The 12,743-nt window shown below is 33.6% G+C and overlaps 2 protein-coding genes across 2 annotated transcripts; both read left to right on the top strand.

The window, feature by feature from the left end:
- Positions 1 to 675: 675 nt before the first annotated feature.
- LOC139858977 (uncharacterized) lies at positions 676 to 6,158 on the top strand. The gene is made up of 10 exons (XM_071847801.1): positions 676 to 841; positions 2,955 to 3,115; positions 3,666 to 3,920; positions 4,870 to 4,994; positions 5,113 to 5,157; positions 5,325 to 5,406; positions 5,497 to 5,565; positions 5,640 to 5,810; positions 5,907 to 5,972; positions 6,059 to 6,158. Exons 1-10 carry the CDS (start codon positions 676 to 678, stop codon positions 6,131 to 6,133), a joined length of 1,215 nt encoding a protein of 404 aa, XP_071703902.1. The 3' UTR covers positions 6,134 to 6,158.
- Positions 6,159 to 9,955: 3,797 nt separating this feature from the next.
- On the top strand, positions 9,956 to 11,927 carry LOC139858976 (D-galacturonate reductase-like). The gene is made up of 4 exons (XM_071847800.1): positions 9,956 to 10,364; positions 11,131 to 11,374; positions 11,454 to 11,630; positions 11,703 to 11,927. Exons 1-4 carry the CDS (start codon positions 10,039 to 10,041, stop codon positions 11,925 to 11,927), a joined length of 972 nt encoding a protein of 323 aa, XP_071703901.1. The 5' UTR covers positions 9,956 to 10,038.
- Positions 11,928 to 12,743: the final 816 nt, after the last annotated feature.

Here is a 12,743-nt window from a genome sequence, read left to right as displayed (position 1 = left end):
AACTGAGTCGTTAAGTCATCGTTAGTCGTTACATGTAAGTGTTGTTTTGAAACCTTTAGGTTAACGATCTTGTTAAATGTTGTTAACCCAATGTTTATAATATCAAATGAGATTTTAAATTATTATATTATCATGATATTATCATGTATGAATATCTCTTAATATGATATATATACATTAAATGTCTTTACAACGATAATCGTTACATATATGTCTCGTTTAAAAAATCATTAAGTTAGTAGTCTTGTTTTTACATATGTAGTTCATTGTTAATATACTTAATGATATGTTTACTTATCATAGTATCATATAGTTTTTACAAGTTTTAACGTTCGTGAATCACCAGTCAACTTGGGTGGTCAATTGTCTATATGAAACATATTTCAATTAATCAAGTTTTAACAAGTTTGATTGCTTAACATGTTGGAAACATTTAATCATGTAAATATCAATCTCAATTAATATATATAAACATGGAAAAGTTCGGGTCACTACATGGAGGTGGTGGCGATTTAATGGTAATCGATTATAATGTAAGTTGATGTTTTAAGGATTATAAAAATATGGCGTTTTAGGTTGATGATTTTCGAAACTAGAATCAGATAGTAGCATTAATTGATACGTTTTGGTGATAATAAACGTAAAGGAAGGATTACCAGCTTGTTTGACGATTAGATGATATTTGTTGAAAAATGGTCGCCACATCTCAAAGAATTCGAGGTTTCTGATTGTGGTAATAACAATGTCGAGTTCATCTTTCAAAAAGTGGTATTTGCAGTTGGGTTACTAAGGTTGTTCGATGATGATTGTAGTAATGGATACCGGAGGTTGAAGGTGACCGGTTATGATCAAGAGAAGAAGTAGTAGATGGGTTTTCTAGTAACACAGATGAAAGATAGATAATGAGAGAGAAGGCGTTTCCATGATGTGTTTGCAGATTCAATATACATATCAATATAGATACACAAATTGTAAAGTAAGTAATAAATTGTAAAATTATAATACTAGTAACATGTGAATTTCAAGGAGATAAGACTTGTAACAGAAAGTTAGATTAGATCGTTACTTTTGAAAATTTATATGTCGACAATTATTTAAATGAATATAATAATAATTATAAAATATAAAAAAAAAACGTGTGAATTTATTAGCCGTCGTCTTTCACGGACTGAATTTCGTGTTCTTTCGATAATCAGTGGCGAATAAAAGTACACAGAAAAATTCTATAATTTATATAACTCATTTTTGGATCACCGTTTATTTTTAAAATAATATAAGTTTGAATTTAACTCGCTTAATATCAATCGAACATCAAACTAGTATTACCATCATTTAATAGTTTAAATTATACTTCCAGTTATTTTATATATATATATATATATATATATATATATATATACACACCTATATCTATTTACAATTAACTGTTCGTGAATCGTCGGAAAAAGTCGAAGGTCAATATATGAAATAGTTCAAAATTTTCTAGACTCAACATTACATACTTTGCTTATCGTATCAAAATCATGTAAAGATTAAGTTTAAATTTGGTCAGAAATTCCCGGGTCATCACAACACTGGCCGTGTTGGCAGTTTATTGGTCAGTTTTTGTATAAGTTTGTCCATTTCACCACATTGGAGTATAGAAGTTCTAAGACGTTTTTACACATATTTCTCTGCAAAAACACACGGAAACAACTCTCTATATACATTTTGATTCATTATCTTTTAGCTTAGACGATGAATCCTTCCTTGTTTATTCTAATCGAGATTTCGTTTAACTCGAGGCTAATAGGGTGAAAATACTTGATTTGGAAAGTGATTCACGATTCAAGAAACAATCCGGTGTTTATATTCTATAACCCTAGCCAGTGGCGACTTTACTTTGAAGCCCGTGGGGTCACGGGACACCACTAGTTTAAAAATATTCTGTAGAAAATACTCTTTTAAATTTTATAGGACACCACTAAATTTAACTATAGGACCCCATATATTTTTTATATTTATATTGTTTCTTATAAATTGTATACGACACCACTAAATTTAACTACGTGGACCATATATATTTTTCGAATTTGTAATTTTCTAAAGGTAAACAACCACTAAAATATCATTAAAATATATTATCATTGGAAAAAAATTTCGAGACCTCATTAAATTCTGATCCTGAAATCGTCACTGACCCTAGCCCCAAAGGTCTAACAAGTTTTCTAACACATTTTTATTATTGGAACAAATCATTTATTTATTTATTTTTAATCTTTTTCAAAAGGATTTTATAAAAGTTACCATATCTAACGTAATCTTTGATGTTGACTTAACTTAATACGAGAAAATCGTAATTATTAATAAGATCCCCTGTCAATTATCAATTCGTAAGACGTAAGTTTATCTCTCTACTCAGTAAAATTCTGGATAAAGAAAGAAACTGTACGAATAACGAAGTTCTGCACATAGCCAGGTATCAACACTTGTACATCCAGCAGCAACACTTGTACACCCTTCTTAATTTTTTATTTTGTATTTATCTTCTTTCATTGATATAACAAGTGGCGGGATTGTAATACAAAAAAGTTTCTCCGTTGTTCGACTGGCGATCCGATACGCGCGCTCTCTCTCTCTCTCTCTCTCTCTCTCTCTCTCTCTCTCTCTCTCCATCACGAGAAACCAGAGATCATCTTCCCTCTCTAGCTGACGTCATCATCATTATCATCAATCAATTAATATATACCTATTTAATCGGTGAATCTGAATTCAATTCCGTGAGGTTTTCACTATACGTTGAATTGTTATCACAACGTTTCATGCAATTGTAAGTTTTGAAAATTCATTCGTATATGTATGTATGTATGTATGTATTTATTTATTTAGATTTAGAACTATATAGGTATATATTTGTTATAAGTTGAGCTGCATTTTTGTGTTATTGATGATTGATATGATTTATTTTTATTTAGTGATTGAAATGAAAAAATATCCGATTGGAGCAGAGCATTATGTGCTGTATGAGGAGATAGGGCAAGGTGTTAGCGCATCCGTTTATCGAGCCAAGTGTCTTGCTAATGATGATATTGTGGCTATTAAAGTTCTCGATTTCGAACGAGGAAACTGTGATTTGGTATATTTTTATATTATTATTTCATCATCATTTTTGTTACTCATTGTTATGCAATTGGTTTTTCATATTGTATGGGAATTTTATGTCTTCTGTTTGTAATCAATTAATTATTAATTAATTAATATAATACATTAAGTTAGCCAATTGAATAGTTCCTGAAGGGTTAGGTTTACTGCTGCTCTGACAATGGTTTTATATCTTCAATTACTGTATTTCCATAATTCATGTATTGTATGGCGAAAATAATACTCCGTAGTTTATATGCTTGCTTATAAATTTTAAATAATGCATTCCTACTTGATTCCGCCATAAAGTATAATAGCTCTTAAATATGCATTTCCTTGACTTATAACATGAATTGAGGAACTTATATTGAACAATTAGACTATAAGCACATATGTAAACTAACATTTTAACAGAGTTCATCTCCGTTTTCACTTCAAACCAACAGTATATGTTTTTTTTTTTAGGATTGACAGCATTTAATTGATGATTTACTGGTTGATTCTTTATTTTATGTTAATTTTTGTATTTGTTTATCTGGTTGTAGAACAATGTATCACGTGAGGCTCAGACGATGATTCTAGTTGACCATCCAAATGTTCTTAAATCACACTGTTCATTCGTAAATGACCATAACCTATGGGTTATTATGCCTTTTATGGGTGGTGGTTCATGCCTCCATATATTGAAGGCTTCTCACCCTGAGGGTTTTGAAGAAGCTATAATTGCAACTATACTTCGAGAGGTGTTAAAAGCATTGGAGTATCTTCACCATCATGGGCACATCCATCGAGATGTCAAAGTAAGTTCAATTCCCGCAATATTTTAATGTTCTCAGAGTTTGGTTGGACCCATATTATATATATCTGCATGCGCTTTTTTTCTTCTTCTTCTGTATTAGAGATCTTTACAATTGAGTGACATCTTAGTTTTGCATTTTGAGTTTGTGTGAACCCATAGTTTAACTGCATGTGCTTGTCCTCGTATGTTCATGTGTAATGCTGACTGGCGATTGGGAATGTGATAATTCTGACAACCAATGTCTTAGATATATCTAGTGTACACCTGAATAGTAGTTCATCTTTGTTTGTGTATAGTGGTGTTTTCTATTTTAGTGTTATAAAAATCATTTTGGTCAATTGGGATTTACTTGAAGCAAAGGGTTATTGAATTATACTCAATGATAAGTTTGGAGAGTGGTGAGTGCATGCTCTCTCGGGTTACTTCAATAATGTCTTGGAAATTGCAGCTTTGAAAAGGGTTAAGTAACCACCATTTTCAAAAGGTGTGAACGATAAGGTATAACCGTCGGTTGAAAGGGTGCACCTTTTCGTTGAAAAGTGGCACTTTTTAGTTGAAAGGTTGCACCTTTTGGTTGAAAGTTTGCGTTTTTTCGCTTCGCACCTTTCCACTTCATTTTCATAAGAACATACAGAAAACATACAAACTCTTTGTTTTTTTGCTTTGTAAACTTATTGCCTAGATACAAAGTGTTGTTCTTGTCTTATCCCAATAAGGTTTTCGTGAACCCAAGGCATTAATGGGGCCGAAATACTCTAATACTCTATTGAGAAAGTGTTTACACGATTTAAGCATCAATCCTTGATTATCAATTCAAACCCTGTTTCTAACATAGTGAATGTGGAAGGTTGAGCATTTAATTTTTTTTTTTTTTGCTTGTTCTATATCCTTTTTTTGTTATGTATATTAATATTATGTTTATAATGGGTCAGCATTGCTTGTTTAAATAGGCTGGAAACATTCTCATAAGTGACCAAGGTGCAATAAAGCTGGGTGACTTTGGTGTTTCTGCATGCTTATTTGATTCTGGTGACAGGCAACGTGTGAGGAATACATTTGTTGGGACACCTTGCTGGTATTATTTCTGTCTTTATTGATAGTTTATAATATAATATATAATATACTATTTATAAAACAAATTACCGTATCAAATTATTCAAAATATTTGACTCAAAGCTTTGCATTTTTGTTAGGATGGCACCTGAGGTTATGGAGCAACTGCATGGATACGCCTTCAAGTTAGTAATTTTCCGTACAGTGAGATTTTTTTCCCTTAATTGTTCAACACTTTTTCTTTTCCATTCCTACCACACGAAGACCAAATTTATGAAGTAACTAAAAACTGTATCTGTCTAAAAAAAAAAAACATTAAGGTAGATTTTTTTCTGCTTCAAATTTTCTGCAGGGCTGATATATGGTCTTTCGGTATAACAGCTCTGGAGCTTGCTCATGGGCATGCTCCTTTCTCTAAGTATCCACCAATGAAGGTTTCTTATTTGCATACATTTACCAATGGTTGCTTCTGGTAGTATTTACGTCTGAGTTTTTATGAAGTAAACATACTTTTAACTTTGTAGGTTTTGCTAATGACCTTGCAAAACGCACCTCCTGGTCTTGATTACGAGAGGGACCGGAAATTCTCCAAGGTAACATGTTTTTTTCATGTCTGTTTGGTAAAAAAGTCATCTAATTCTTGTCTTGGATTGTTTTCTGTATATAGTCTTTCAAACAGATGACTGCCAGTTGTCTGGTGAAAGATCCTTCAAAGCGTCCTTCTGCAAAGAAGCTTTTAAAACATCATTTTTTCAAACAAGCTAGATCAAATGATTTTATAGTACGTAAGCTTTTGGAAGGCCTCCCAACAATTGGTGATCGCCTTGAGGCAATTAAGGTTGGTCTATATGACTTCTCTCAAACAATTGTGTGTTCATCCACAATTTTTTACAATATTTTACGAGTTGATACTTTGATCTTGTAATAATTATAGAAAAAGGAGGAAGATATGCTTGCTCAGAAGAAAATTCCAGATGGACAGAAGGAAGAAATATCACAGGTAGGGCTTTTTTGCAAATGTAACAAAGAGTATTTTTTTTAGATTAATATTCAGAAATAAAATAATTTTTTATACTCTGCTTACAGAATGAATATAAGAGAGGTATCAGCGGATGGAACTTTGACCTTGAAGATGTGAAGGCACAGGCTTCCTTGGTATGATGCCTGAAATTTACTTTATTACTGCTGTAAAAGTCAAGTCAAGTTGGTCAACATTTGTCAAAGTCAACTTGGTCAACATTTTAATATGAATTTAAACTAGAGTTTTGGAGTATTTCAACTACTGAACGATTATGTCTATTTTTCTTGACAATAATGTTAAAGTTTATGTTTATCTTTATGGCCGATTAGTACGTAAAAGGTTCTAGCTGATTAATCTCTTATAACCTATTGTTACAACCTTGTAATTAGTGTCAGTGACACTATTGTTTATGTAACAAAAGATCCAGGATGAGGACGGTGTAACAGAACGGAAACTTCAACATCAGTTGTCATCTTTGAGTGAGGCTTCCGAATCTGCTGAACTTGTATGTATATATATAATTTTAATGTTATTTATTGATCTGATTTAACATTTTGGTTACAGAGTAATAATTTAAATGCCTTGTAGGAAGGATCTGTTCCATCTGGCTCCTCTAATACAGGGTTCTCCATGTACGTCTACTTCACTATAATTGCTACGTTTTCTACAATATATATCTTGAAATTCAATAATTTGATTTTTTTGTAATTACATTGTTCTTTTATCATAATTAACTTGGTAACTATTTATAGAAAATGGGCATCAAAGTGTTGGCAGGCCAATCTGTCTCGCAATGTACTAATAACAGCTCGTTTCAAGTTGAAACTCTTTTGATTCCTTACCCAATCCAAATGGCCTACCCAATTTGCCATCTTTAATGTTTCTCTTCTACACACACTTGTTTTTACAAGTCTTTATATAATCATTATGTCCTGCATACCCTTAAGTTATCTCATATAGGTAGTTTGTATGTCCTTTATCTATGATCTATGATAACAATAATAATACTGTACTATTGACAGTAATTATATAATTTTTATCATTAAGTATCCTATAAATTAATTTAATATTTTTGTAATTCAGAGGAAAATTTGATAAATCTGAAGATGAGCTGAGCATTGCTAGTTCTACAAACGGACAGAATTGTTCTCCTCGTGCTGATGCTGTCGGTGAGTTTAGTGGGAAACCCTTTCACCACAGAGCAGCTTCTTCTGGTTGTACCCCTTTTTTGGATAGGTATAAAACTCGTTTAAATAATACTTAAACAACTTCGGGCTTGGCTAAAACGACAGTTGGGTAATCAGTTAAGACACCCAAAACCCCTTTTGTCATAACTGCTTTCATCAAAACATGTTTTTATTTGATTCCACTTTCTAGAGTCCCTAGCTGCAACGGATCCCGATTACTTCAAATAGATGATCTTGGTCCTGAATCCGCGTATAAAGCTTCTATAGGTGAGTGATAACACTATTTTGTTTCTTTCAAACGTTTCGTCCTTTTCTCTTGTCCTATCGTTACGGGAGAGTTGCTGTGTTTTACAGAGTAACTCATATCCATGTCTGTTTGAAAGCAATATAATTACTTAACTATACTAATGAAACAGCAAGTGCTGATCCGGTTGTTCAACAGAAAGGGCGTTTTAAGGTTACCTCTGAGAGTGTCGACTTAGACAAGGTAGCTTTTATTTATCCTTTTTTTCTTCTCGAGTTTTCATGTGCATCCAGATTTATATTCATAATAATCATTTCTTTGCAGCCAGCTGCACCTCCCCTGCTGCACAAGAGTCAAAGTTTGCAGGTTTGTATAGATTCTGCTTATTCACCCCATAAATATATAATCTTGGAGCTTTAAGACATCCATCTTTGCCTCTTTTGCTAATTGCAATTACGTGGGCCCATCACTGAAGACTTATTATTAGCTCTTACAACTATGTTATATGGTATGTGTAGGTAATCAGCCAAAGTTTGATTGGTCATCAATCATCTCATGTTGATGCTATGCCACACAACCAGAATAGCAATCTTCCTTTGCCAGTCCTGCAGTTTATTTTGCAGACAAATACTCTTCAAAGGGTATGTAGCAGATAGACACGTGTATTTGATATCTTCGGGTTTAGATTTACTCAAAAAGTAAGAGCGTTTACATGTACTCTCACAGGATTGTATTTTGAGCCTAATCAAGGGAAACTCTGCCAGTGGTTCTACAGGTTGGAAAGATCATCATGTATTAAAGATCACAAATTAATGGGTTGGGTAAATGGTCAAGAAGGGTAAATTTCATAGCCAAAACGGGCAGGGTGAAATAGTAATTTTACTCCTCATCAAATATGATATAATACAACATTATTGTAAAATATTACATTCTGAATCAACCCATTTTAACATATTTTCAAACAAGTGGGTAATGTTGTTCACCTCCATGATATATACTCCATGTAAACTTATAGATGATATTTTGTTTCATGTTTGTTTTACTTGGGTGCTTCAGCTCACTTCAATATAGATGGATCATGCACATCAACAAACGTACCCGCTCTAGATAAATCAATGGTATGTACACAGTACACGTACGAATCCACTTTATGAAATATAGAGGTCGGTCTGATAATCTGTTATTTTTACTCGCAGATAGATGCAAACAGCAACAGGGAAAAGGAATTACTTAATGAAATAACTTATTTACAGTGGAGGTATGTACCTGTTCATCATCACCTGAATAAATTAATTGCAAATTAATATGATACATAAATAATGTCTATCACCCAATATAGGCTTGCAAATGCACAAGAGGAACTCCAAAAATGCCGAACAGAAAATTCCCAGGTTAGATAACTGTTTAAAGCCACTCGATCTTGTTTAAAGTCATACAACCTTCTTAGTTGCTTTATTCTAGAGTTAGATTATTGTAAGATTACTGTTTTTGAATCCATCATCAATTCATTTTGATTACACTTATCAAAGCTTTTAGAACTTCCACAAAAGAAATCATGCTGACCTGGACTTGTTGCCAGCTCATCCTTGCGTACTTTTGAATACTGTTGTATGCTTCTTTTCAATTGTCAAGTAGTAATATGTCATTTTCAGGTGTGACTTTTATTATACCTTCAGGTAACTCCCTGTTCAGAAACCGACAAGTTCTTTTCGCCAAGATCGTCTCCGGAATAAAAAGATCAAACTTATATACTAGTAATAGGTTGTGTTTGTTTATATGTCCTTAATTAATCTTTTACAATTGAGGGTGTGTGGCATACTTGTAGGAGGTGATACCTAATATTCCACCTCCTCTTCCCCCACCCTCATATTTAGTTTTAGTTGTATTTTTTTTCCTTTGAGTTTATTCGTAGTTTGTGTCTAGTAAACATGATCTTTATATTGTTTAACCAATTTGTGTATAACTTATTGTGACTTGTAAATGAAGTATTGAGTTCGAGTAGAAGTAATAGATTTCTTGATGTCCATGAATGATGTCTATTTACTATATTTTGGTAATTTTCCTATCTAGTTCAAAAGCTTCTTGTTTCACATATATACATTTTTATTTATGTATAGCTATGCAATTGTTTTAAGTTGATTTTCGCAATGACTTGGAACAGTGAAAGTTGTGAGTATGAAAACAAACACAGTTGGATACAAAACATATACTATACGCTTAAAGAGTGGTTATCAGTATACACATATCTTTACGAAGGGACTACCATACCAACAGCTTTATTTGAATGATTTTGCACTTGTCTGAGCGTCCACCCTTCTCCCGGTCTACTGCGAAGTTGTAAGTGCCTAATTAATTAGATTTCATGTTTAATTCAACGTTAAGGGTCCAATCTCATATTTATATGTGTATTATATAAACCATGATTGTATTTAAATATTCATTATGATAATATAACTTATAATTATCAAATTAGTCACTGATTAAGACGTAATTAATGTCGCATTTGCATTGAATAAGAATTTTGGCCCACTTAATCAAGTACTATGAATCATCAAATCAAATACATATATTATTACAAACACACTTTGCAACCAACAAAACTACAAATAAGAAGATGGTAATTAGCATCCCGGAGACAACCATAAACTCTAGCAATGGTCGACGTCCGATTCCCTTGATCGGAATGGGTGTAGCTAAATCAGAGAATACTGATAGCAATGAAAAGGTGAAAACGGCGATTATTGAAGCCATCAAGGTTGGTTATCAACACTTTGATACAGCTGCAATCTATGGGACTGAAAAACCTGTTGGAGAAGCCATTGAGGAAGCTTTAAGACTCGGTTTGATAAAGTCGCGAACCGAGCTTTTTGTTACGACCAAACTGTGGTGTAACGCTACCAAAGGCCACCTTGTATTACCAGCCATCAAGCAGAGTTTAAAGTAAGATATAACTCAACCAATCCTATTTCATGATTTACAGTATTATTTTATTCTTATGGTAGGAGTTGTTAGCATTTGGCCAAAGTTGCTTGATTATTTTTATTTTGTTTTACTCTAGTGTCAATGAAATATCGTGGTGGGTTGTAATATATAATCATAATCATAATCATAATATTTAATATTAATAGTATTAATTAATAATTAATATTGATTGATATCCATGATAAAATGAATAGAATAGAAAGCAGGTTAGGTATTAAAGAACAAATATATGTGGTGAATGACGATTGATGATCTGGATTCCAGTTTTATATTGTTTAATCGTTTGGCTGAAAGTATGCATTGTTAGCGCCATAGCGGATATGTCATTAACCAGTTGTTAGCTCATGTTCGCAATAAGATGTAAAGTCCTCGGCCCAATTTAGCATGTAAGATTAGGGTTAATGATCATACACTTTAAGATTTAAGGCGTATAAGTGCTCTGATTTAGTTTAATGATCATACACTTTGAAATTGAAAGCTATATATAAGTGCTCTAGATGAATGGTGAACGAAAATGACTAACAACCGGGATATTCAGTACCCACAAGAAAACCCGTTAATCCACAAGTTAGTAACTAAATCGAGAATCCGAGAGTTATGGGAACCCGACGGGTATGGATCCGGGTTTGAGACGGAGTTTCCTAATCGGGTTCAGGTCCGGGCTTTTAAAGACCCGACCTGATGCCATCCCGACGCATTTATAATAATTAAACCTTTTATGTAGGGATTTGGGACTTGAATACGTAGATCTGTATCTAATTCATTGGCCACTAACGCTTGAATATGAGGAATTCAAATTACCTATTCCAAGTGAGTGGATATCTGCCATCAATCTTAAGGATGTGTGGGAAGCAATGGAAACATGTCAAAATCTCGGACTCACCAAATCCATCGGTGTAAGCAACTTTGCTCCTCGAAGAATTAAAGAAATCCTTACCTTCGCTAAAATCCCTCCCGTTGTTAACCAGGTATTAATAATCGTTCAAGCCCGTGCTAAAATATACTCCTATATTGTTAACGTTTTTTTTTATCATGTGAATTTTGAAGGTTGAGATGAACCCAGCTTGGCAGCAAAAAAAACTAAATGAATTTTGCAAACGGAATGACATCCTTCTCACTGGTTACTCACCTTTGGGAGCCGGTTCTTCATGGGGTCGGAACCATGTCATGGACTCAGATGTTCTTCAAGACATTGCGAAGTCGAGAGGAAAGTCAATAGCACAGGTTCTCATCTTGATCTTCTCAATTTTAATTTGGTTTTGTGGTGTACGTATTTATAATTACTTGAAAATACAGATTTCACTAAGATGGTTATATGAGCAAGGTGTGAGCTTTGTAGTAAAGAGTTTCAATAAAGAAAGAATGAAGCAAAATTTAGACATATTTGATTGGTCACTAAGTGAGGAGGAGATGAACAAAATTAGCCAAATTCCTCAACAGAAACATATTTATTTTGGATTAATGGTGGGTGAGCCTAATGATGTAATTACTGAAGTTGATGCAGATCTTTCAACTATGTAACTTTTTTTGCATCATAAACTACAGTTAATTACTGTAGTTGTTATTGTTTGTATCATAAACCAAAGTAAATTAGTTGTTATTATGGAGTTTGGACACCAATAAGAGATAAACTTTGTGTGGTACAGTAGCAATTTGTTCCCTTATCTCAAGCCTAGAAGTAAAGCTGTTTATATGAATACTAATTAAAAAAAAAAAAAGATGCTCCCATCTTCGTCTCCCTCAGATCCCCAATTTTTTGAATTTCAAAACTCAACTTCTTTTCCACCTTTATCATCCACCAACCCATCTCTACCACCACACACACCACCGCCACCACCGCCACCACCGCCACCGTCCTCTGCTACTACGGTACACCCTTTTGCCTGTCATGTTGGTGAACCCATTTATCCAGTTAATAGACCGGTTTTTGAAACCTGTTCATTTGGAGATCTGCTCAAAGCCGTCAGTGATGTTCCTTTTTCCAGCGCCGCTACTCAGTCTGGTCTTGCACCTTCGGTCACTAGGGTCTCTAATGGTGTTGTTTTTGTTGGGAGACTGCCTTTGGGTTACAATAAAATGGAGATTCAAGAAGCTTTCAGTTCATGTGGCAATATCATCGATTTAAAGGTATGGTCCGACCGCCGGTACGCCTTCGTGACTTACGAATCCAATTTGATTGCAGGTGAAGCAATTAGGAAGATGAATGGTGTGTCTATGTTTGGCAAGAAATTATTTGTCGGAATTGCTTCCCGAAATCTTGTTACTGGACCTTCTTCTACCGTTAATCGGGTACGTTCTTCAGTTTTGAGGGTGAACATTAGTGTTAACTATGATATT

The sequence above is a fragment of the Rutidosis leptorrhynchoides genome, chromosome 7 (genome assembly GCF_046630445.1).
Source record: "Rutidosis leptorrhynchoides isolate AG116_Rl617_1_P2 chromosome 7, CSIRO_AGI_Rlap_v1, whole genome shotgun sequence".
Lineage (NCBI taxonomy): Eukaryota > Viridiplantae > Streptophyta > Magnoliopsida > Asterales > Asteraceae > Rutidosis > Rutidosis leptorrhynchoides.
Note: the sequence above shows the minus strand (reverse complement) of the source record. Positions and strands in the feature narration are given on the sequence as shown.

Excerpts from the sequence above, each read along its gene's own strand:
- LOC139858976 (XM_071847800.1), top strand. The coding sequence starts at position 10,039 with ATGGTAATTAGCATCCCGGAGACAACCATAAACTCTAGCAATGGTCGA. Across the intron at positions 10,365-11,130 it reads GCCATCAAGCAGAGTTTAAA|GGATTTGGGACTTGAATACG; the intron begins GTAAGATATAAC and ends CCTTTTATGTAG. Across the intron at positions 11,631-11,702 it reads GAGGAAAGTCAATAGCACAG|ATTTCACTAAGATGGTTATA; the intron begins GTTCTCATCTTG and ends TTGAAAATACAG.
- LOC139858977 (XM_071847801.1), top strand. The coding sequence starts at position 676 with ATGATATTTGTTGAAAAATGGTCGCCACATCTCAAAGAATTCGAGGTT. Across the intron at positions 3,921-4,869 it reads ACATCCATCGAGATGTCAAA|GCTGGAAACATTCTCATAAG; the intron begins GTAAGTTCAATT and ends TTGTTTAAATAG. Across the intron at positions 5,811-5,906 it reads ATCGCCTTGAGGCAATTAAG|AAAAAGGAGGAAGATATGCT; the intron begins GTTGGTCTATAT and ends TAATAATTATAG.